The sequence below is a fragment of the Oryctolagus cuniculus genome, chromosome 15 (assembly GCF_964237555.1).
Source record: "Oryctolagus cuniculus chromosome 15, mOryCun1.1, whole genome shotgun sequence".
Taxonomy (NCBI): domain Eukaryota; kingdom Metazoa; phylum Chordata; class Mammalia; order Lagomorpha; family Leporidae; genus Oryctolagus; species Oryctolagus cuniculus.
This window is the reverse complement of record NC_091446.1, coordinates 37,132,420-37,157,311: the sequence shown is the minus strand read 5'-3', so window position 1 is coordinate 37,157,311 and position 24,892 is coordinate 37,132,420. Positions and strand designations below refer to the sequence as shown.

Here is a 24,892-nt window from a genome sequence, read left to right as displayed (position 1 = left end):
AATCACATCCACAACTCAGATCCACAGGACACAGTGACGAGCAGACACATGAATGCACACTTCCTTCCTCCTGCCCCTCCCCCCACCCGAGACAGCCCCTGGGCTCACACACCCAACCCTTCAAAAATACACAGCGACAACTATCAGGATGGACCCCTGGGAGGGGCCTGATGGTGCGGACAGGGGCGGGGGAGCTGTAAGGGGGGAAGTGGTCCCTGGGTGCTGAGCCACAAGCTCACTTCTCATTCCCTAACGGCCTTATTCATGTAACAGGTCACCAGACAGCGGTGGAAGTGTGTGGGCCAGGGCCAAGCGACCTGGGTTTTTAGCACGAAGTCCCCCTGGCTAGGCTTCCTTTTTCCTCATTTGTGTAAGGGGGTTGGGTTGTCCAGTGTTCCTCAGACTGGGATGTCAGTAGCTTTCCAATGTCTGCCTTCCTGGCACGACAGATTTATTCAAAATGTTGGTGAGTCACCCTTTTACAGGAAAACATTTTATATCACTATTCAGAAGGCTAAGATTCACCTGCATTGAAATGACAGTAGCTAATACTTGGTAACAGTACATGAAGACTACGCACCAGTGCTTAGCTAACCTCTTTATGTCATTTTCATGATCACCTAGCGAGTAGAATTATTCCCAGTTCTTAGGTTAAAAAGGCTGGGGCACAGAGATATTAAATAATCCACTCGGTTATTAAGTAATGATTTTGACCCCTACTTTCCTGCCCCCTCCTCAAATCTGGGCCCATTACCAATTGCTTTGGGATCCACTCCAGACCCTTAGGGCTTCTTTACTCAAGTCTGAACTACACAGGCCAAAATAATCTCCAAAATCCAGCTCTGACATTCTGAAATCAAATTTAGCTAAATCGGTGAGCAAGACTTCGCACACGGGTGCCCCCTGGAAGATGGAGGAGTCTGGGAGGTGCAGGAGAGAGGGGGGCTCCGGAGATTTCCTGGCGTCTGGGGGCTCCCCAGCAGGCCCAGGGCTCGAGGGTCTCCGCATTGGCCGAGCCGGGGCCCGTCTGCGGCCGGCGTTCGCGCCACTTCCTCGTTCCCGCGCGCCTTGGGCGCAGCTCGCTACGCCCAGCGCGGGCGCCGCTCCGGCAGGAGGGGGCCAGAGGGCTGATGTCGCAACCGACTCCCTCCCTCTTTCCCCGCCTTGGCACTCAGTCACCTCCCAGATGAGCGCGCTTGCAGACGGCTGCGGGCCGCCGGGCGCCCGGCATGGCCTTTGAGTGCGCGCAGACGGCGGGCGCTGGCGCCCTGCGCAGCCTGGAGCCAATCAACCGTACACGCTTCCCCTTCTTCTCCGACGTCAAGGGCGACCACCGGCTGGTGCTGAGCGTGGTGGAGACGATCGTGCTGTCGCTGATCTTCGCGGTGTCGCTGGTGGGCAACGTGTGCGCGCTGGTGCTGGTGGCCCGCCGACGGCGCCGCGGAGCCACCGCTTGCCTGGTGCTCAACCTTTTCTGCGCGGACCTGCTCTTTGCTGTCGCCATCCCGCCGGTGCTGGCCGTGCGCTGGACAGAGGCCTGGCTGCTGGGCCGCGCCGCCTGCCACCTGCTCTTCTACGTGATGAGCCTGAGCGGCAGCGTCACCATCCTCACGCTGGCCGCTGTCAGTCTGGAGCGCATGGTGTGCATCGTGCGCCTGCAGCACGGCGTGCGGGGTCCGGGGCGGCGGGCGCGGGCTGCGCTGCTGGCCTTCATCTGGGGCTACTCGGCGCTCGCCGCGCTGCCCCTCTTCGTCTTCTTCCAGGTGGTCCAGCAGCGCCTCCCCGGCGCCGACCAGGTGAGCGCCCGGCAGTGCGCGGCCGGCAGGTGTCCTGGGTGGGCCGCGAGACGTTTAGCCACGAGCCAGGGAAAATGCTGATTAACAAGAGGCCGTTGCTCTTAATTGTAACGTGAACTCCCGTGCCTGGCGCGGTGCAGTCTTTTCTATTAAATCCCACGGTCGTTCTGCGACGTAGGTCCCTAAACGCCCTCCCAGACTCTCTAAGCTGAGCCTCCACAATTCTTGCAAAACGCAATGCCTTTGCGAGATTACTTAAATAACGGAGATCTGAGGAACCAGACAGAATTTTTTTTTGGGGGGGGGCAAGATGGTTCTCAGATGTAAACTCTGCCTGCGCGCCAGGTGTCGCAACGGTGTTGTTATCACGCCCACTTTCAGATGAGCAAGCTGAGGCGCACAGCGGGAAAACTATCTCACCCTTAGTTCCAGGAGCTGGGCCGGAAGTTTCCATCGGGTTAGGCTCCTGCTTTGAAAGTAGGTGCTTGTGGAGGGCGAGGGACAGAGGGCATCGGAGACCCAGAGACCCCAGACCCAGTGCTGCCTCTAAAAGGGGCTGTGACTTCCCCTCTGGGGTCCTCAGTTTTTCCAAGTGCCAAGCGGAGGGATTAGGCTAGACCACAGGATCCTACCCTGCGGGCCTTGGATAAGAGGCTTCAGGTATCTTGGTCCCCAGATGTGTCGCAAATTTCAGAGGCTGAACGGGTGAGCTTTATTCCAGGCAGCAGGCCCACAGCTGTCGTTAGGGTCACGAAATGGAGGTGAGACCTTGGGCTGAGAAAGGACCTGTGGACAGTGCCAGACGTTGGCTCTCGCCCCCTGGAGGTCCAGGGTCCGGAGTCTCGGGTGCGGGTCTGTGCGCGTTACCACGCTAAGGGGCGGCGGCAGGGTTCAAGCGCGGAGACTCAGCGGCAAGGCCAGCCCTGGGCGCGGGGGCGCGGGGCAGGACAGTGGCCGGCAAGTCTTGGCCGGTGTGTTTTAGCTCTTAGCGTCTCGCCTAGAGACACCGGGGATGGACCCAGATCCGCCGAGACACTGGCTGTAATTGGTGTGGGCAGACCTAGTACTGGAGCCCAATGGCTGCGGGAGTCGTCGCCGCCCTCGGAGCAGCCTCCTGGAGGGGTTAGCCCGGGGCCGAGTCCCCCGCCCCTCGGTGTTCCTGCTTTTCTGCCCCGGCGGCCCTAGGATGGAGTGGGGTGGGGGCGCCCTGAGCAACCTCCAAGAGACCCTCCCAGTGGTCCACAGGAGGGGGTCGGGAGGGAGCGGGGAGAGGAATGGCACCTGCGGGAAGGTGGCTCTCTGGAGATGAGCTGTTCAGCCAGAGACGCGGCCCCTTGGGTTTGGGGTGGGCTTCTCTGTGGGTTTCCCGAAGCCCATCTCCCACACGGGCCTTTTGCGGGGGGTGTGGGAGGTGGAGTCTGCATCGTGTGCACGCAGTGTTGTCTTCCTATTTTTCTTTCTTCTCTGCTTGTCCCTGCCTCCTTCCCTTTTCTCTCTCCTCTGTCTCCCCCCCCCCCCCATAACATAAATCAAATCAAAGAGTCTGTTCCTCATAGTTTTTTACTTGTGTGGAATACATTTTTGGTGGAAAGCTGGCATTATCTCGTATTTATTTTAAAAACTTTAACTTAAAAAAAAAATCCAGAACTCACCCAGGAAAACTGTGCATTGTAATGGGACCCCGTGGGACACCTCCATATATGCACATACTTGCAATGTACAATCAGGGCAAGCCTATCTGTCTTCTCAAATACCCAGCATTTCTCCACGATCTGGGAAAACGCTCAGTCTCCTCCTCTAACCCCCCCCCCCCCTTAGATGAATATGCGGCATAAGGTCACCATCCACAGTCACCCAGCCGGCCAGTAGATGGTGTAGAATCCACTGAAGGGCGTTGGGTGGCTAGCGGGCAGGAACTGTCTCAGGTCTGTTGGCACTTGATCAGAGACCATGGGTGCCTGTGGCTGTGTGGGAAGAGCCAGGACTGGCTTATTTGGAAGCCAGAGGAGCCAGGATCTGCCAAGACACTGGCTGTAATCGGTGTGGGTAGACCGAGCACTGGAGCCCGATGGCGCGTTGTCCTGCTCAGCCCAGATGCACCTGAGAATCCTGGTGGGCCCCACAGATGCTTCTAAAAGAAGAGGGAGGTGGGGCCTCACCCCAGCCAGTGAGATTAGCAGGGGTCTAGGACTCTGCTCGCCCCCCATCCCCACCCCACCGCACCCCCATTACATTTTTCCAAGTTCTTCCTTCGCTGAGTTGCCATAGTTCTATATTTTTCATAGAACTTAAGGGACTTATACCACTTTTTTTTTCCTTACAGAAAAAGAGGCATTTAGAAATTAAAGACCAGATAGAACGGATATGAAATTTCCAGACATGTATTTTGTGCCTTTCCAAATTCTTTCAGATACGATCCACTTACTGGCAAATAACGAAACAAAGGGACTCTTGTCTCCTCCCAGCCCAAACCCTACACTGTGTGCTCATACAGGTGATGGAGTGAGGGCTTTCCGCCGATGGGGCCCCTTTGGATCTTGGGTGCCCCATGTGTCACCCCTGCATGGGGTCTGATCCCTGAGCAGCATCTGCAGAGTAGGCGAAGGTGCACTGCTGGGTGCTACTTCTGTGCAGGCTGGGGTGACGGCTGGGCACACAGCACATGAGGGAAACCTCTGTAGTGTGGGGAGCCACTGGAGAGAACTTTGGGCAAAGCCACTGGGAGACAATGGGCCCTTACTGAGCCTGGGGCAGTTGCCTGCAGCAGAGCAAGTCACCAGGAATTGGTAGATGTGGTGGTGGCTGGGGGTGGGGGAGACTGCGATGACCAAAATGGGCCAGTCCCGTCTGGCTCTCTCTGTCCCTGGTCTTCTCCCCAGCCTGCCCCCCCACCACCCTGACTGCTCAACCTCCCTCTCCCTCTCCCATTCTTGCACTATTACTATTCTCTCATTGAGTTCTAATATACATTGTATCCCCTGACCTATGGTTTTAGCTACCTGCAGTCAACCAAGGCCTACAAATATTAACTGGAAAATTCTACAAACAGTCCAGAAATTTCAACAATTTTTATTAGTCTATTATTACTGCAGCTAATTCTTTTCCTGTGCCTAACTTATAAATTAAATCTTATCATAGGGATGTACGTACAGGAAAAAAAAAAAAAACCTCACAGTATACATAGGGCTCCACAATCTGTAGTTTCAGGGGTCTTGCAACATTACCCCCTACTGTATTCTAGCTTTTCTGTATTTGGACCAAGGAAGCCAGCAAACAGAGAAACTCCTTGGTTCTCAGGGTCTGTAGTCAGAAAGGGTAGGGAGCGTCTTGTTTCTTAGGCTCAGCAGCTGAAGTAAGTTGAAAAGAATGAAAGAAAAAAAAAAGAGAATGTGGCCGTTTGGAAAGAGGGACGGAGGAGGATCCAGTCTAGACTGAGTCTCCCATTTAAAATTAGCCGAGGCTTGTTTTCTCTGTCCTCCGAGTCACGGCTTCCTGCTTGCAGATTCTGCCTATGCCTTCCCGCTGGAATGCTAACTATGGAGGTTCAGGTTGGGGGAATATGTTCCTCCCCAGTGGCGTGCTGAGAGACCCTGCTAACTTCGGGCATACCCTGGCGCCCCTGCTCCTGTGACCCCCAGGGACACAGAGCTACTTCTCTGAGACCCCATGGAACAGGGACACAATGAGCCTTGTCCCCTCGGGGCTGTGGGTGGCTGGACGCTCAGACGTCACGTAGGGGAGGCTGAGATGATAGACTTGTTGGAAATCCTGGACACTCTGGCATCTGAGCGTGTATCTTTGGTGTTGAGCGTGGTGAGCCTGAACCCCATTTCTGGAGCAGTGACCGAGGGCAGGTGGCCCCGCCTCTCAGCACATCATTTTCCTTGTTTGCAGACTGGGCACAATGGTAGTGTCAGCCCTGTCGGATTGCCATGGGGACTAATGACCTGTCAGCGGTCCGCACCTGGCACATCCACAGCAAAGCACTCAAGAATTGCTGACCATTATTAGGGGCCTTATCTTGGGGCATACACATTTTAAACATTCTTCAAACAGTGTAATTCTTCTGATTGCTGTGAAATAAAGGGCTGCCAGTTTCCAAGGATGGACGCGTCTTAGCAACGCTCCCACCTCAGCCTGTTGCAATGGGGATCCCTGCCTGCATGTGCCGCCCCCTGCCCCCGCTCCGCCAGCCGGTGACCCACATGGGCAGGTGGCGAAGACTGTCCACCCCAGCCAGAATGAGCAGTGCGTTCATTCTGCAAACATTTGCTGAGCACCCCTCCCGGTGCACGCCCGCCACAAGCAACATAAATGAAGAAAAGGAAGTGCATTTACTGGGCATGCCGCTGGGCCAGACCCTGGCCTAATACGGTCATGGCTTCTCATCCACAAGTAGGTGTCCTGCAGTTGATTTTTTTGGGAGGAGGAAATGCCCCACGCAGTGCAGGCAAAGGATGCAGCTGAAATGCATCCCGTCTGTCTGGGTCCTCTGGGAGCCCTCTCCTGTGAGTTGACATTTCTCAGGGGCTGTGACTCCTAGCCTGATTAATACCAGGCTTAATGTTTTCATGGCTCTGTTGAGTATGGGTTGTTTGAGAGGGTAAATGTAGTTTGCCTACCTTTGCTAATATCAGAGGGCACTTTCCGACTATAAGTGAGTGCTTCCATTTCTTGCTTTGAGGGCTTCTGTCTTTTCCGTTGGGAAGCTGATGGGAGAAATCCCACCAGGAGTCCTTCTTGCCTTCAGTGACATTGGCATCTTCCATTTGACCTGAAGAGGTGGGGCGTGGGAAATGCCCAGCCCAGGGGGTCCCAGGGACTGCAGGGAGTGAACAGCTGGGGTCACAGGGGATTCATCTGCACGTGGGTCAGCCAGTGTCAGGAGGGATGGGCACGTGAGCAGTGACTGGAGACAGATGTCCCCATCCACCTGGAGAGGCTTAGAGAATCCCTCCATCTGCCAGTCTTCTACTGTGCTCCAGGTGTAATTGCAAGGGCTGGGCCGCTGCCCTCAGTGAGACAGACTATCACTCACTGCTCTTCACAGGACACCTCTGTGGAGGGCTCAGATAGGTGCTCCCTGCACAGGGTGGGTGCTGGGAGCCTAAGGATGCTCCTGGGAGACAGCGTGTCTCCCCTGGGTGTGGGGAGGAGGGGGAGTGAGCCAGGCAGCAACACTGGGGACGGCACGGGAATCACAGGCTGAGGAACCAGCCCACGCCGAGGCCCGGGAAGCACCTGTCACTGCTCTGAGCCCTGCAAGGAGTCCCCAGCCATGCCCCATGAGGGGCAGCAGTGGCAAGAAATGGTGCTGGGAGGTAGGCGGGGCAAGCGGGAGAAGGGCCAGGTATGCCCCTGTGGAGAGAGCGGGCTCGCCCGCTGAGATATGGCCTGTTGTGGGAGGGACGGACCAGTGGGAATGAGATAGTGAGTGGGTTGGCTAGCTCTTGAGGACTGCAGAGTGGGGCGGCAGGGGCAGGGTGGAAGGCAGGACTCAGGCTTCTGGCAGCTTGGGGAGTGGCGGCCCTGGGTCCTGATTTGAGGAGTGTAGTGGGTGGAAGCATTTTAGGGGTGGGATGATCAAAGCTTAACAAGCCAGCGAGGGATCAGCCATGATGACCCAATGGCAACGGGCTGAGTGTGGGGTGGGGGGGGCACAGGGTTGAAGAGGGTAGATGGCATTGTCACCCTTAAAGGAAGCCCTGGCATGGATGAGATGGCAGAGGGTGGGGCAGAATGCATTTGGGGGGTACCAGTCACACTTGACCCCTCATTGTACATAGCCTCCAGTGCCTGAGTGCCAGCCCTGCCCCTGGCCCAAGCCCCACTGCCCTCACCCTCCCAGGCATAGCTGAAGCAGCCTGTCCTGGGTGTGACTTTCCCAGTGACTCCACCGTCCTGTTTGTGTTGCTCCCTGCTCTGTGGGGAGGAGTCCGGGTGCCTCTCTCCCACTCTGGCCGCGGGCAGGGCCAGTGCTGTGCTCCTCCTCACTGTGGCTTCACTCTGGCTCAGCCACAGGGCCTGGAGTCAGATGAACAAAAGGCCCTGTGGTTGGCACTGCCGAGTCCACTCCCTAACTCAGTAGCCAGGCAGGCCCAGCATTTTTGGTTTTCAAATTTCCTTTGTAAAGTCAGGAAACGTTGCAAATGTGCAGAGAAAGTCCAGAGACGAGGCTAACATGCCCTACCTTCCAGATTTGACGTGCTAGCCAGACCCCTTCCACAAGTCAAAGCCTGCGGGAGGATATCTAGAAAAGACATCAGTCAAGTAAGTGGATTTTCCCACCGAAACAAAGTTCTGGCCCCAGCTCAGGTCTTTGACTGTGGCATGATGCCTGTTTTGGTTTATTGTTATTATTATTATTTAATGGGAGTAGAAATTGCTTTTCATCAACAATACCATATAGTGCCTTCTACAGAGCATATAAACCCATCGCTGAGGCCACCCAGGCCGGTTGCAGTGTCTCTTAGTTCATGGATGGGGACACTGTGCAGAGTTCGCATCTCACGTCCTTATCACACTTCCTGCCTTGAATGAGAGCCACAAATCAAAAGATTCAAGAGTCTCTTCATTAAGGCCATGGAATTCAGGAAGCTTCCTGGGACGAGTTCATGGTCTCTGTCACCAAAGAGCTGGTGAGGGTTGCTGAACCATCAAGGTGACCTGTGTTTCATGTTATACCACCGTTCTCTTAGCAATGAACCCTTATTACCTTTTTCTCTCAAAAAAAAAAAAAAAAAAAAAAAAAAAAAAAAAAAAAAAAAAACACGGGCACAGTGTGGGAAATTCAGAAAATGTAAGCCAAAAGAATAACAATAACTTGGAGGCCTGCCTTGCCCCAGGAACAAACACTAGCTTTCTGGAGTGTATCCTTCCAGCCTGTTTTCTAAGCAAATGTGTATGCATGCAGGCATAGGTGTGTACGTATTCATCATACATACCTTTTATCTTCAACACAGCAGATCATACGGGGCACCCTGAACAACAAACGGAGTGAGTGATGCTCTGAAGATGACTGATTTACTGGGGAATGTGTGTGCCGTCATAAACTATGTGTGTATTCAAGGAGGTTGAGGCAAGGGGGCATTTTTAAAGGCAAAATGAAGAAGATACAGGAATTATTTTGAAATAATTCTGGGGTGTGCATTGGTGTAGCAGGTTAAACCACTGCATGCAATGCCAGCATCCCATATCGGAATGCTGGCTCAAGACCCAGCTGCTCCAGTTCTGATTGAACTCCCTGCTAATGCACCTGGGAAAGCAGCAGAAGATGGCCCAAGTGCTTGGACCCCTGCTCTCCATGTGGGAGACCCGGATGGAGTCCAGGTTCCTGGCTTTGGCCATTTGGGGAATGAACTAGTGGATAGAAGTGCTCTCTCTCTCTCCCTGTCCCCACCACCACCACCATTCTCCTGTGTGTGTGTGTGTGTGTGTGTGAAAGAGAGAGAGACAGAGACAGAGAGAGAGAGAGAGACCCCTTCTCTCTGTCACTCTGCCTTTCAAATAAATAAGATAAATATTTTTAAAAAAATCCTTGGCTGCAAGGTTCAATAGCCAGGGAGGCATCAGGGTTGAAAAGGCAGTTGCTGGGCAGGTGTCCTCACAGAAGTATTTTTTGTGCAAGGTTGCAACAGCCTTTGTGCAAGGCTGTGCTAGTGGCCGAATCTTTCATGAGAGTCACCAGGCATGCAAGGCTGTCTGTCCTAGCCTCCGGAGCTTGTCTGTTCTGTCGGGGTGTGACACCAGCAACTCCATTTTGGTTGTGCCAGCTTTCACACAGGCTTTGGGTTTTGGCAGTTCCTCTGCAGAAGGCTTTTGGAAAGAGTTGAGTCCCTTAGCATTTTTTACATTTTTATTTATTGATTTAAATTTTATTTGAAAGGCAGAGAGAGAGAGAGAATGAACGAACGAATGAACGAATGAACTTCTACCTTCTGGCTCACCCCTAAATGTCTGCAACAGCCTGGGCCAGGCCAGTGCCAAGAGCCAGGAACTCAATCAAAAGTCTCCACAAATCTCTGTGAGTGAGACCGCAGTGGAAAGAAGTGGCCACCAAAGAAGGATGTGCTTTTCTCTAAAGGGAGGAGAGAACTTCCACCATGCTTATGGCCTTGTCTAAATACTGATGGGGTTTGTGGATTCAAAAGGCTTCCCTAGCCTGGGCAGCTCATGTCAAGAGCCTCATGTGATCACTGACATCATACATGAGTGTTACTTGTTAAACTGACAACAGGAGTCACTGTGCACTCACTTCCTATGCAGGACCTCTGTCCTCAGAGAGTTGTATTATGAGAATTAACTGTAAAACTTATCAAATAGTTTTTAATATTTTGTGTGTGTGTGAAAATTGTTGATCTTAGTATAGAGTTGGTCTTCTGTGTATAGTTAATTGAAAACAAATCTTAATGGAGAATGAGACTGGGAATGGGAGAGGGAGCAGGAAGTGGGGGTGGGAGGGCAGGTTATGGTGGGAAGAATCACTATATTCCTAAAGTTGTACTTAGGAAATTTGTACTCATTAAATAAAAGGTTTCTTTAAAGAAAGACAGTATGATAAGTAATGTGAAATATTTCATTTAAAAACCTCCACAAGAGTAGCTGGGACCCAACTGCTTGAGCCCCAACTCGCTACCTCCCACAGTGCACGCTAGACAGAAGCAGGGTCAGAAGCAGAGGCCATCATGGGATGCAGCTGACCCAAGCAGCGTCTCACCTGCTCTGCCACGTGTCTGACGGTTACAGTTATTTTTAAAATGTTTATTTTACTTGAAAGGCAGAGACATGGAGACAGGCCTTTGGAGTTTCATGAAATGGTTCTGGAACCATGTTTTGCTACTCTTCCTCTACATTTTCCCATCACAAGTGCAGGAATCAGGGACCATTTGTTTCAGTTGGTGCTTCCACATATCAGCCTGTACCACTCAGCTACTGGCACCAGTGAGCTGGAATGAGGGGCCTGGCGGGGGGCGTGGAGGGCACAGGTCTGAGTCCCGAGTGATGGCTGCATGGATGACCTAAAGAGCAGTGGTATCCCTGCTGCCAGCATCCAGCAGGTTCTGGGCAGACACAAATCTCTTCCCAGCCACCAAAAATGGGGAAAGACTTAAAGAATTTTCTCTTGTCAGGTCTGGATGGGCAGGCACGGGAATGACGTGTACACGGTCCCATCCACTGCACACCGTTTCACAGCACAGGGAAAGGAAGTCCCCCGCTCATCCCAAGGCCTTCCTCCCTGCTGGTCTGGCCCTGCAGTTTTCTTGCTAGGTCCCTGGTGAGCCCTTGTATCCCCAAAGCTCTTCAGGGAACATTCTGCACGATTAAAGGAACGGCGTCTTCCGTGTTTCAGAGGTTGTTTCTAAGTCTTAGTCTCCTCCTGTATGGAGTGGGGAAAATAACGTGACTTGGGTCAGGTGATGTGGGCATTAAATGAGATAATGGACACAAAGTGCTTCCTGGTGCCCAGTGAATGCTCAATAATGTTAGAGATCGCTATTTCCAGGAAAATCAGGGACTATTTTAAGTTTGAGCACCTAAATATGATACACAGTTGGGGAAAGGTAAATTCATTGCTTTTTGCCTAAAATAGCATTCAAGAAGTACTGGTCGAATGAATGAATGAATGAATGATGCTGTGGATGGCACCATCCCTTCTGGACAGTGGTCGCGCCTCTTTGCCCATGGAGATCACGCGGTGGTCCTTCACACAGCAGGTGCTCTGAAAAGTCTCTTCCGCCTGCCTCGAAGGGTTTAGGGCAACTTGTTTTCTAAATCGTTTTGTTCTTGACATTCGTGTGTGGGGAGACCCAGAGCCGGCTGTCTGACTTACTCCTTGGGAGAAATTGTCGCAGCAGCTCCGAGTCACTTTTTGGCAAGGTCCTGCTAGGAGTGGGGGGCTCAGCAATTCATTGTCAGACATCTGAGCGCCATGCAGCGTGAGACAACAGCAAGGTCAGGGGCCTCCTCCGCTACACTGCTCTGTCATCTTGGCCTGACAGGCTCCAGTGTGGAGGTGCACGTGGTCGGAGAGGCGCCTGCCCCCGGGGAGCTGCCCACCTGCTCGGGGTCAGGTGCTGGGCTCTCTGACGATGTCTGACACACTGCAGACAGCTGGTCCTGAGTGCCATGGGCTCTGTGGCCTTCAGCGGGCGTTGTGGGACTGCGCAACCTCGTCCTGCCAGCTGTGAAACAGTGCAACACGACAGGGTCCCCCTCCCCCCTGCCCAGGGCTCAGCCAGGGGCTGAAGAGGCGGCCAGCAGCTCAGTGACATTCTGTCCTTTTTGTAACTAGGAGATGCCGATTTGCACCCTGGTTTGGCCCAGCGTTGCTGGAGAAATCTCCTGGGATGTGTCTTTTGTCACCTTGAACTTCTTGGTGCCAGGACTGGTCATCGTGATCAGCTACTCCAAGATTTTACAGGTATGTATGTTTCCCACACTACGGCTGAACTGCACTCAGACTTGCGGCATTTCCAGTAGAATCTTAGCGTATCCAGGTCGGACGGTACCTTGGCGTTCAGAGCAGACCCGTCCTGACTTACTGCTCCAGCCTTACCTGCCCTGCAACACTGAGGAATGAGCGTTTGGTATTTTTCTTAAAATAATTTATATCTTTGTGATGGCTTTTTTTTTTTTTTTTTTTTTTTTTGCTCATCACTAAAGTAATAAATACATGCCCATTATAAGAAACAAACGGAAGTGAAAACTGACACGGAAATGCATAACACAGAAACTAGAAATCAACTCTGTCCCCGTTCTTAACAGCTCAAGGTGCATTTCTTTAATTTGTTTGACATATATATTTATGATATATGGTCTATCATGTGAGTATGCTTAATGAGCAATGTGAATATATCACATATCCTGTGTGTGTTTACTGAATGATATGAGTACGTCCTATATCCTGCGTGTGTATTTAGTAAACACTATCAAACTGCGGGTTAAGATGATCAAATTGCTTTCTGACGCTGCTCCCCCCAGTGTTCTTCCCAGACACGAAATACTGTCTGCCCTATAGCTTCCTTTTTCTCACTCAGAGCCTTATCTCCCCGTCTTTCCATTCCTGTTCCTCTTTCTCCTTCCTTTTATTTTCAGTGGCTACATGGTCTTCTGCCATCCAGGTACGACATAAGTTAGTTTATGGACTTTGGGGTTGGGTCCATTGTATCACCTGCGTGGCAGTGGGGGGGAAGGTACACTTTTAAAATCCCTTTATGGGAGGCTAACCCTCACACAGAAAGCACCTGCAGCTGACGGCACAGCTCCAGGATCGAACACTCATCAGAGCAGTGCCCAGACTGGGAGGCTGAATGTTCCAGAAGCCCCTGCTGCCGTCTTCAGTGGCCACCCCCACCCCCCCACCCTCCTGGGGAAGTCCATCACAAACGTCCACTGAAGCAGGAAATGTGTGCCTTCAAAGTGAACATGCCCAGGGGCACGCGAAGACAGGCCAGCCTGGTTCCTACCTCTCAGCTGGCCCAGGCAAGCCACAAGTACGACGGCTCCACCCACGGTAGGAGATGGCACGCAAGGCCTTCGTGCCCTTGGGAAGGTTTACAGTTGTTGAATCTTGGCTTTGCGGCACTTTACGCACGGGTCATCTGGTAAACAGGTATCCGGAAGTGGGGTCCTATGGGTTCTACTCACCGTCTGGCCACTTTTATGACACTTTTTTTTTTTTTTTTTTTTTTGTAGCTGAGGATCTGGTTGTTGTCAGAGCCCACGCCAGGTCTACCTCCACCCAGGCCCGGTCATCGCTGGGGCCTCTGGGAGATGCCATCCCATGTTACTATCCCTGACCCTTCCCCACCCCTAAAATGAGTCCCAGCCTGAGGCTCGTTTAAGGGTGTGAGGCAGACTCAGGCCTGGAGCTAAGGCCTGGAAAGTACTTACAAGGAAGACGTCATGTACAAGACTGTTAATGCTATGTAGGTATTAGCTATTATCACTAAGTAATAAAGAACTCAGCAGGAAAAGGAAGTGAAATGTAGAATGGATTTTTAAATATTTAACAAATATTTATGTAGCATTTATCATAGGCCAGGAGCTAACTCACTTAATCCTAATAGGAATTCCAGATAAGAAGACCAAGGCAGGCACAGAGAGGTTATGTCACGCATCCAGGGTCACACAGCTCATAGGTGGCTGTAGCAAGATTTAAACCTAGGTAGTCTGGCCACAGGGTCTCCATGCTTTTAGTTCCTCAGACGTTTTTCTAGGGTTGGCTCTGTGCTAAGTGTAGGTATGGGGTGGAGGTGGATCAAGGGTGAGCAGGTCATGGTCTCTGTGCAGACAGAAGAGGAAGAAGGCAGACTGACGAGAGTGCCGCTGCCCAGTGAGAAAGCCTGGCGCACAGGTGGCGCGATGCTGCGACTGTGTGCGAACATTTGCTGCCAGACGTCACACATGGGCCCAGGCATTGAGCCCAGCAGCTGGGGCACCGCTGTCCGCACCAGAGCAGCTGACTTCCGGCTCTGGCTCCTGGCTCAGCTCCCCGCCAGTGCAAATCCGGGGAGGCAGCAGGTGGCGGCTCGGGAAATTGGGTTCCTGCCACCCACTTGGGAGGCCAGGTTGGACTCCCCACCTCCTGGCTTCAGCCCCAGCCCAGTCCCAGCCATTGTGGGCATTTGGGGGAGTGAACAAGTAGATGGGAGCGCACTCTGTCTCTCAAATAAATAAGTAAATAACTAATATTTTTTTTTGAGAGTGGACAGTGAGAGGGAGAGAGAGACAGAGAGAAAGGTCTTCCTTTGCCGTTGGTTCACCCTCCAATGGCCACCGCGGCCGGCGCGCTGCGCTTGATCCGAAGGCAGGAGCCAGGTGCTTCTCCTGGTCTCCCATGGGGTGCAGGGCCCAAGCACTTGGGCCATCCTCCACTGCACTCCCGGGCCATAGCAGAGAGCTGGCCTGGAAGAGGGGCAACCGGGACAGAATCTGGCACCCCGACCGGGACTAGAACCTGGTGTGCTGGTGCTGCAAGGCGGAGGATTAGCCTGTTGAACCGCAGCGCTGGCCAATAACTAATATTTTTCAAAATGTAAATAAGAGCTTTAAAGAAGGAGAGCAAAGGGCCATGAAGGCAGACACAGAGCCTGGCTTTGAGTCTTGTACCTGCCACTGACTGGCTGCGTGGCCTTCGCCTTGGCTGTGGCCTCCCTGAACCTAAGTTTCCTCGGGATGCAAAATGGTAGTCATCGTCCTCATAGAGTGAAGTTAGCGTGGGCATGTGAGAGGCTCCACGGGTGGGACCTGCAGTGTCAGGCCTGCCCGTGGCAGATGCTGAATGAATGAGTGATTTTTACTGTTTGTTAGGCAGAGCTGTTCTTTCAACAGGTCTCCCTGAGTGGCCGGGGCAGAGGCACTGCTGCAATTCTCTAGAGTCAGAACAGCGGGCCCAGCTTTGGAGCCCAGCATGAGCAAGGAATGGGTGCTGGGGCGGGGCTGGCTGCACCTGCCACCAGCCCCCCCCCCCCCGCCCCAGCCAGGGCTCCCACTCCTGAGTCTCTTAAATGCCCAGAGGGCTCTGGGCTGCCCCCCTTTCACTCGTGTCTCACACTTCTGAGCTGCCTGCTGAGGGGGTAATTCTTTCCCACACACCCCCTTCCTTTTCTCTTAGCCAAGGGCCACCTGGAAAGCTTCAGGGAGACCTCGTAGTTGGGGAGATAAAAGCTGATCTCCTGACCTCAACTGCAGGTGCATCACTCTCCCAACACCCACCCCAGCCTTCAGTTCTCCCCATCACAGAACCCAGGACAGCTCCTGGACTTATCATGACTCACATGGGTGAAACAGTGCCCTGGGTAATGAAACAAAGATGTAACATAGAGCCTGTCACTTCCCTCACACATGCAACAAAACTCCAAGCCCTCACCTAAAGGTTCCATGTGACCTGGCCCCTGCCTGCCCCTCTTACTTCCTGTTCTCTCCCTCTCTTGTGTCTACATTGATGTGGGGGCTGTCCACACATGAGCCAGCCCGTGCCTGCCTCAGGGCCTTTGCACCTGCTGTTTCTTTGAGCTCTCCAGATTTCTGCACGGGCCACTTCTTACTTCATTTAGGTCTTTGCTCGAAAGATTCTTCCCTGGAAAGACCCTGCATCACTCCCTGATCCCTGACCCTGTTGTAGACCTCTTCAGAGTACGTGCACCTGTGACAGCACGTGTACTCATTTGTGTGTCCTCTATCTTGCCCACTTCCTGAGGGCAGAGACATTGTTCTGTCCACTGCTCTGTCCCCCTGCCCCTGCGTAGAGCAAAGCCTGGCTCACTCATTGTAGGTGCTCAGTAAGCGCTTGTGGAAGGAGTCAGGCAGGAGCCCTGGCGCACACTGAGAGGGCCCCAGCGCCTCCTCTTCTTGGGAAGTGGGGAAACCACAGGATGCAGAGTCCTAAGACGAGTTCTAGTCCAACCTTTATTGCTGTGTGACCTTGGGCAAGTCACTTAACTAATGTGATCCTACGTTTTCACGGGAGCCCCGTATGCCCCAGTATCACAGTAAGATGAAAGCGCAAATATGATTGTGTTTTTAAAATCACGTTAGTACAAGCTGAAGACATTTAAAAACTTCCTTCCTATCCCACTGGCAAAGCCGACTACAGCCATGTTCCCGGAGGACCGTGACACTGGTCCTCACGTGGTGCCCGTGAACTTGTCGGGCTGGTAACTTGGAAACAGGTGAGTGGCGCCACGGGGGTTGAGTGTAGGAATGAGCCTCGTAGTTTATCCCTGCTCAGCCCCAGAGAAGCACGTGACCTGGACACGCTGATTCAGCTTTTCTGCCCGAGCTTGATCTGCTGGGAGCCGAGCTCTGTAAAGTCAGCTGCACATGGACAGTAATGAGCCAGCCCCGTGCAGAGACCACTCAGCTCATGCCCTGACTGTGGGATGCAAAGCGACACCCCCACCCTGCCCCACCAGCCCTTACTTGCCCCTCACCCACGTTCTTTTTTTTTTTTTTTTTTTAAGAAAATTTATTTGTTTACTTGAAAGGCAGAGAGAGAGAGATTGATTGATTGATTCTCAATCTACTGGTTCACTCCCCAAGTCTGGGCCAGGCTGAAGCCAGGAGCCAGGAACTCCATCCTGGTCTCACACATGGGTGGCAGGCACCCAAGCACTTGGGCCGTCTTCACTGCCTTCCCAGGTGCATTAGCAGGGAGCTGGATCAGAGTCGGAGCAGCCGGGACTCAAGCTGACACTCCAACATGGCATGCAGTTGCTTAACCTACTGGGCCACCATGCCAGCTCCCAGGTTCTGCCTCAGGACTTGAGATGTGCCTCTGTTGTATGCCTCTACAGAGAATCACTCCTTTAAAAACTGATTTTCATTGTATTTGAGAGACAAAGAGGCACAGAGACGGACAGAGAGAGATCTTCCATCTTCTGGTTCACTTCCCGAATGCCTACAACCACCAGGGTTGGGCCAGGCCAAAACCAGGTCTCCTATGTGGGTGGCAGGGATCCAAGTCCTTGCGCTGCCACCTGCTGCCTCCCAGGGTGTGCATTAGCAGGAGGGGAAGCAGAGGAGCCAGACTGAACCAGGCACTGTACTGTGGGATAAGGGCGTTCCAAGTGGTGACTTAACCAGTACACCAAACGCCTGCTCCAGACTCTCGCCTTGAGCAAATCTCTGCAGTTGCATGGGACGTTGGGTGCTAGAAAGGCTCCTTTGGTCAAACGAGTTTGGAAAATGCTGGGAGAACAAAAAGTTAGCTGGGATGTTTTTTTGCTGCAGGACTTTTCAGAGCCTTTATTTTGCTAATAGACAGTGGGAATTTGCAACCCAGGAGCAGAGCAGGCAGCATTGTTAAACTCTCCTGCAGAACAGCCTCTCCCCACAGAGCAACTGTCTGGACGGGAGCCCCATGGCACCCCCGGCCCGACCTGGGCAAGGGTTCAGAGCAGCTCCCCCTCGGCCTTCCCCTAGCCGTCACCTTTCAGGGGCTGCTGCAGGGCTGGGGCAGTGGCCTTGCTCGTCCTCTGTCTCCCCTGCTTCTTCTTTCCTTGTGACTCAGGCCATACATCTTCAGTGGCTTTTTCCAATCAACAGTTTTCCCAGGGGATCAGCCTCCCAGAGACTCGTAAGTGCCTTCGATTGGGCTGTCCGTGCTCGCTGTTTGGGCTTGGTTTACACTGTCACCCGGCAACCATGTGCCGTTGTTCCCCTCCCCTCGCCTGCATGCACCCGAGGAGGGGAGTGCAGCGTGGGCAGGGCTCCCTTGCTTTATTGCTCTGGGTCCACGTGTGCTTGGCACATAGTAGGTGCTCAATAAACACATGGTGCCCAAGCAAGTGAGGGTGTGACTTGCAGTTGAAAAACTTTCAGCCGATCACAGAGCTTGACTGAGAAGCACGATCTGTTTCCGCTGACCAGGAGCGTGTGCGGCTATGACCATGGCGTCCTTTGCCCATACCCGGCCCTCTCTACCCAGCTTTGGAGGTCCGCGTGCTGGTGAGCTCTGTGTGGTGATTCTCACTGGAAAACTGTTAGCTGTGCCTCAGCCCGCAGCCGCCTCCACCTGCACCCACCTGGCAGCAGCTGCGGCCTGGTGCTGTCGTGTGGCTAAAGGTCGTGACCTTTCGGGGTCCTTGGAAGCTCACGTGAGTGTGAAGCTAGCATGTTGTAAAAGGGACTCTCTTGAGACCTGGGGGAGGCTGCCAACCCGGCCTGGCTTACGAGACCAGTACTTCTCACACCCGAGCCAGGAAGAATCGCCTGGGGGAGTGTAGGAAGAGTACAGATTCCTGGGCCCTTCTCACCCTGCCCCTGGGGAATCAGAACGTCTGACGGGGACCCAGGTGAGCGTTTGTGTTTTATTGTGAGCCCAGTGCCCACCACCCCGTTTCCGGGAGCACTCGTACCTGGGCACGGGGAGCACTGCCTCCACTTGACAGTGAGACTTGAGCCGTCACTTCATCTCCCAGCCTTGGTCTTAGCTCCCCAAAAATGGGGGCAACCACAAAATCGACCCCAGAGGCTGGTTTGGAGGATTTCAGTCTCTCCTCAACAGTCAAGGGGAGCGTTTAGTTGAATCTAAAAGCGCCCTGAGCCTTCCATCTGATGTCAGAGGTTATTGGAATTCCCAGGTCAGTGTTGCTTGGCCTTAACATCTGGCAGGGGTGGGAGGAGCCACACTGGATTATAAAGCCCCATTTTCCTCCTCACTCCCTGCAACTCGTGGGTCTGTGGAGAGAAGGAACTTGTAGCATCTGTCAGTGCTACAAAAAAAAAAAAAAAAAAAAAAAAGACCCAAGCAGGTACGCAGCTGGCCCATGAATCAGCTGCTCTGTCTGTTCACTCAGTCATTGTCAGGTGCTGCCTGCTGCTGTCCCAGATCTGTCGGCCAAAGTGAGCTTCTTAGCTTAACCAGCTTTCACCTGAACATATGTCACAACGTCGCCTCTACGGGGCGACTTCCAGACTCGGCTGTCCCCTTACGGCCTGGTGGCTGCCGTCTCCCGAGCAGCTGCTGCCCTGTTGAGCTGGGTTTGGGCTGAGCAGAACCCTGGGGCCGCCCCTGTGGGAGTCTTTTCTGAAATGGCTCACCTTCAGCCAGGTTTTCATGGAGGGAGGCTCTGAGCAGGTGTCAACAGGACGGCAAACTGCAGCAGGTAGCTTACAAATCTCCTGAGGTTCATTTCCTCTTCTGGGAAATGGGAAAAATCATCGTACAAATCCAGAGAGGAGCTGTGAAGATTAAATGTGGCGACTGATCAAACAAAGGCACAGCACGGTGCAGCTGGGCACATGCCAGTCCTCAATGCAGCGCAGCAATCCTGGCTCCCTGTTGCTCTGGGTGTTTGGGAGCTGCAAGGAAGAAGGCGACTGCTGTCCTGGCCGCTGTCGCCAGGTGGACGAGCCTGCCACACACAGACAGCAAGCGCATGCTCGTCCTCATCAAACAATGCCACCGCTCTCCTTTGATTAGTCACACGTATGCTAAGGGGACTGGTGTAAGCCATGTTGGTCTTGAGCTAAACTTGCCCAGATTGTGAAGGGTGCTAATGACCTCCTAATTACTTCCCCTGCTGAGGTTCAGCAGCCACAGGGGCATGGGCCCAGGGGGATCGGCCCAGAGCTAACAGTGAGATCCATGGCCATTCAGTGTCCCGTGACGCAAGCAACTCCCGTGTGGCCGGCAGCCTCTGCCTGCAGGAAAAGTAGAAGGACCCAGGCCAGACGAAGTCAGCGGGGGTGGCAGGGACCACCAGCATGGTTGGGATATTCCACGCTGGATCTGCTCCCTGGGGCAGAGGTCTTAGGCTGGGGTGCCAGGCTCATGGGTGCCATGTCCCATGGGAATCCAGGCTAGCTGGGCACCTTCAGCCCCATTGTGCCCCACCCCACCTAGGGACTTCATTGGGTGAGAGGGGCCAGTGCTGTCTCCCCTCTGGCTGTGCCTTGAGGATGGCCGCGCTCAGTCTGGGCTCAGTCTCCCCGGGCGTTTGCTTTACAGAGTGAACACTTCCAAGTCGCCTGTTTTTCAAAACGTTTGGCTAAGGTGTCTCTCAGGGGCTGCTTCCTCACCTGTAGGGTGAATGGGTGAAGTAGGCCTCGGCAACTCAGTGTGCTCCGTGGACCACAGCAGCAGGTGCAGCAGAGTCTGTTAGAAATGCAGAATCCTCACTCAGCGCACACATGCTGGCTCCGAGTCCACGTTGACATGGGATCACGTTGGGTGCCGCCAAGGACCGGAAAGCCCAAAGAGCACAGCTCAGAGGGTGCTGGGGTCCCCTCCAGTGCCAGCACTGTAGCTCCAGGAAGTCATGAAGCTTTTGTGTGGCTCAAACCTATCATCTTCCTGTGGGACCATAGGAGAGGAACACACATGAAGTAGCTGGGCCATTTCTGTCCCCAACACTGCCCCACTGCAGCCTTCTCTGACTGACATAGAAGCAAGACCCTGTAACTGAATAGACAGGAGGGAAGACCCAGGGAGTGAGGCCGGCAGAGCCCAGAACTCCCTTCAAAACCTGTGTAACCAGGGTTGCCTTCCGTGCCCCCAGTGTGTCTGTTGAAATTCCAGCCCTGCTGGTTAGTGCACAGGATCAGATGCTTCCACTGTTAGGGATTTATTCTGCGGATGCCGTCCCTTAGGTGTGCGGAGCTAGGCACGGGGATGTCGATTCTGCCAATTCCTCCTCTGAACTGGGGGCACAGACATGAAAGGGCTGAGGTTTCACAGCAAATCCCCACCCCACCCCACCCCCACCCGCTGTGCTCCGACCAGCTCGCTCTTCCTGGGCAGGGACACATTCGGTGACATCTGTTTCATTCCCAACGCCTCCAGTCCTTCTCTGGTGATGCTTGCCCATTTGAAAACATCCATCTCTTGGTCTCTTGGAAGCTTCCCTGCCCGCAGTGCGCTGGGCCTGCAGCACCAGAGCTGCGAGAGAGATGGAGGAGGGCTGGTTGTTCTGTGGGTGCCGCCGGTCGCCCTCATGGCCACGGCTGCCCTTGGGAGGAGCTGATCCCTGCCTCTGGTTTCCATGCAGGGATGGTGATGGTGCCAACAGGCCTTGCTGATGGGGGACAGGGGTCATTCCCACATGCATGGGTGGGCATCCCAGGCCCAGCTGCATTTGCAGGCTGACCCTATCAGCAGTCTCCAAGTGCATTTACCTACCATAGCCCTCAACCCAGGGGCTCAGGGGCAAGATGAGGGTCCATGTTCTCCTTTCCCGGAGAAAGGAAAGGATCAGTGTGTGTGTGTGTGTGTATGTGTGTGTGTGTCAGGGGGTGTCTGGGGCTTCCTTCTGCCTGGCCCGGTCACACTCTGATGCCCTCTCTCATAGCCTCTCCCCAGCCAGTATCCTGCAGGGGAGGGGGGTGCAGAGTGTGTGTGCTGCCACTTGAATTGTCACGTCCCCAAACCAACCAACAAGGCTGAGCAGACTATGTACCCACCTGCAGGGGCCTGGAGACACCATGGTGTATCCGCAGGTGGAATGGATGTGAGCTCCCCTGTGCATCCACGCATGAGTGCAGGCCACGGTGCTGTGGCTGGCCTTGTCTGTGGAGTTGGCACATTTCCAGCAGGTCACACAGAAGCCTGTTCACTTTGGTCACCTCCGGGGAACGGAAGGTCAGAGGCTTCTTATCTGTCACTGAGTTTGCCTCTGGAGCATGGATTGTGGATAAGTGTCTAATAGTGACTCCTTTCAGCCAAAAGACCAACAGGTATAATATACTCCCATGCACATGTCTCTCTAGACCGACCCATCCGGGCTCCTGCTTCCCCTCATCAGCCTCTTTACAGTTCTGCCTTATTTCACAGCCAGCCAGCCAGACGTCCATTTCTCCAGCACGTTCTAAGTGCAGGTGGCTGGCCAGGTCTCCAGGAAGGCAGCTCCCTCCACACCAAGTTCAAAGTCAGACCTCACCAGCAGAGTGCAGTGGGCAGATCCCAAATCCTGGGCTCCTAGGTCAGAAATGGCCGACATTCCGCAGTAAAGTGTGCTCTGATTCTGTCCTGGTTTCCTGCAGATCACCAAGGCATCCAGGAAGAGACTGACGGTGAGCCTGGCGTACTCGGAGAGCCACCAGATCCGCGTGTCGCAGCAGGACTTCCGGCTCTTCCGCACGCTCTTCCTGCTCATGGTCTCCTTCTTCATCATGTGGAGCCCCATCATCATCACCATCCTGCTCATCTTGATCCAGAACTTCCAGCAGGACCTGGTCATCTGGCCGTCTCTCTTCTTCTGGGTGGTGGCCTTCACCTTCGCCAACTCGGCCCTCAACCCCATTCTCTACAACATGTCCCTGTTCCGGAACGAATGGAGGAAAACCTTCTGCTGCTTCTTGTTCCCAGAAAAGGGAGCCCTTTTCACAGACACGTCTGCCAGGAAAAATGACTTGTCTGTTATTTCCAGCTAGCCGGCTTTGCCCTGGAGGCAGAGTGTCTCACTCTCTGGCCAGCCGTTGGATGCTTAAGGGAGTGAATTGCCAGGACCACCTGCCAGGGCACCTTGCTTTAGGAAAGTGTCACCTATGCAAACCCGCATCTGGCTAATTAAGGGATGATCCGTGCAACAATATTTTTCCTTTATAAAAGGATGTATTGTGGGTTCCTATCCCATGGAAGCTTTTCCAGCATGTTTGCAATATGATTCCAGGTCATTCGCCTTTATTTATGACTGATGAGCAATCCCATCTCCTGCCGATGAAGCTACACCTGACTGGTGTCTGAAGTGAGTCTTGGAACTGATTCAGGATTCTGATTTCTCCTGTTGAAGGTCATGACTGCTCAGGTCTCCATCTTGAATTTACAAGGCCCTCAGGACCATTTATTAGTGTCAAGAGCACTTGAGGAATTTCCAAGGAATAATTAAAACTGACTTTTTTTCCTCATTTATACAAAATGTCATGAACTTGTTTAGGAAAAGCAGTGTCATGAAATCCAAGAGAAGTGGGAATGTTCCAGAATGTCTGAGAGTGAGAACAGCAGTGAGTTCCCTCATCGCTCCAGTCCCCTCAGGGGCCCCCATAAGCTACAGCTGGACAGTGTTCCTGGTGCCAGAAATGCAGCGTGGACCAGGCAGCCACAGTCCCTGCCCCCAGCTTACCTTCTGGGCAGGGAGAAAAACCCCAAACCAAAGTCAATAAATAATACAGCGCCACAGAGCTAATGAGCACCAGGAAGAAGTTAAGACTGGGTGCTGTAGGCGATGGTCATTTAGATGGAGAGCAGGACCCAGGAAGACCTTTCTGAGGAGTGTCATTTGGGTCAACAGGTGAGGCCTAGAGCCAGCTGGGGACTAGCAGAGGGGCAGGATTCTGGCACAGAGCAGCTGGCATGCTCGTACAAGGGACAGAAGAAGTGGCATGACCCAAGCCACGCAAGCCACTGCCTGACCCTCCTCCACACCAGACAGCACCCTCGATGCTGGGACAGAGCTGGGGAGCAGCTGGAGCCTGTCAGTGCACGCCAGGGCAGTCACAGACCTGGATCAAGGGGTCGGGATGCCACCAGAGGGCCTTTATCCCATGATCCATGCGCTGATGGCCACGACCTGACAATGGTGTTTAGGTGTTTCTCTGGCTGCTGCGCGGGGAATCTACTCTGAGCAGCTGCTAAGGGAGGAGGTGATGGGATCTCGGAGGAGGGTGGCATCACAGGAGGCGTGGCAGGAAGTGGTCTTAGGGTCTGTTTGGGGAATGTACAGCAAAGATGATTGGTTGATGGAAAAGGGTGGAGCATGTGAGGGAAAGAGAAGATTCTAGGGTGACTGCAGATCTTCAACTGCTGGATGACACAGTAGGCAACAAAAGATAGGGAGGCTGGGAGAAAAATGGGGAGGCTGGGAGCGCAAGGTCTCATCTGGAGCACACAAATCTGAATCTGATGGAAGGGCCCAGTAGGACAGGTGCACGCAGGGATGGGGACTTGGCCCGGAGTGACAATCAGTGTCTCCATTACGGTCTAGTGAGACCTCCCCAGGAGAGACAGGGAGAGGCAATTCAGAGCCAGAGGCTGAGCCATGGACAGGTCAACGCTTGGAGGTGGGGCTGCTGGCTGGAACACACAGGGCCCAGCACACAGCAGGTGCTCAACAAATCTTCATTGCGGAGGGACAAGCCGCAGCCTTTGGCATGGCTCATGGAGTTTCTGGAGCGGCTGCCTTGTGAAGTAAGATTGATGGCGATCACAGACTCAAGGACAAAAGGCCATGGGTCCTTTGTTCATCTTAAAGGTTCGGTCAATTAAAGCTTTTTCGTTTTTGATTTTTTTTGGAAGATGTGTGGCTGTCTTATGGGTCTCTGGGTTATGACAGTGAAGCGGATGAGCCAGGCTCTGCCACCTGCTTTTCCAAGTGAGGGAAAGGCGGGGCTCTCCTGCATGGGGCACCTGTCTCCTCCGTGTGCCAGGGGACACAGGGGCCACACATCTCGCCACTTTGCACAGACACCAGCCTGGCCCAGCCAGTGTCTGCCCCACTCCTAGGCGCTCTGACAGACAGTGCCTGATGGAATTCTCACACCCTGCTCCGAGCAGTTTCCCCATACCTCACAGGAGAAGTATAAGGCTCAGAGAGGCCATGTAACCAGCATCAGTCACACAGCGAACACACAGCTGAGCTGGGTTTTGGCTTAAAACC

The 24,892-nt window shown here is 53.6% G+C and overlaps 1 protein-coding gene across 1 annotated transcript; it reads left to right on the top strand.

The window, feature by feature from the left end:
• The first annotated feature begins 1,157 nt into the window (after positions 1-1,157).
• FFAR4 (free fatty acid receptor 4) lies at positions 1,158-24,518 on the top strand. The gene is made up of 3 exons (XM_002718514.5): positions 1,158-1,796; positions 12,088-12,216; positions 22,281-24,518. The coding sequence occupies exons 1-3, from the start codon at positions 1,230-1,232 to the stop codon at positions 22,668-22,670; spliced, it is 1,086 nt and encodes a 361-aa protein (XP_002718560.1). The 5' UTR covers positions 1,158-1,229; the 3' UTR covers positions 22,671-24,518.
• Positions 24,519-24,892: the final 374 nt, after the last annotated feature.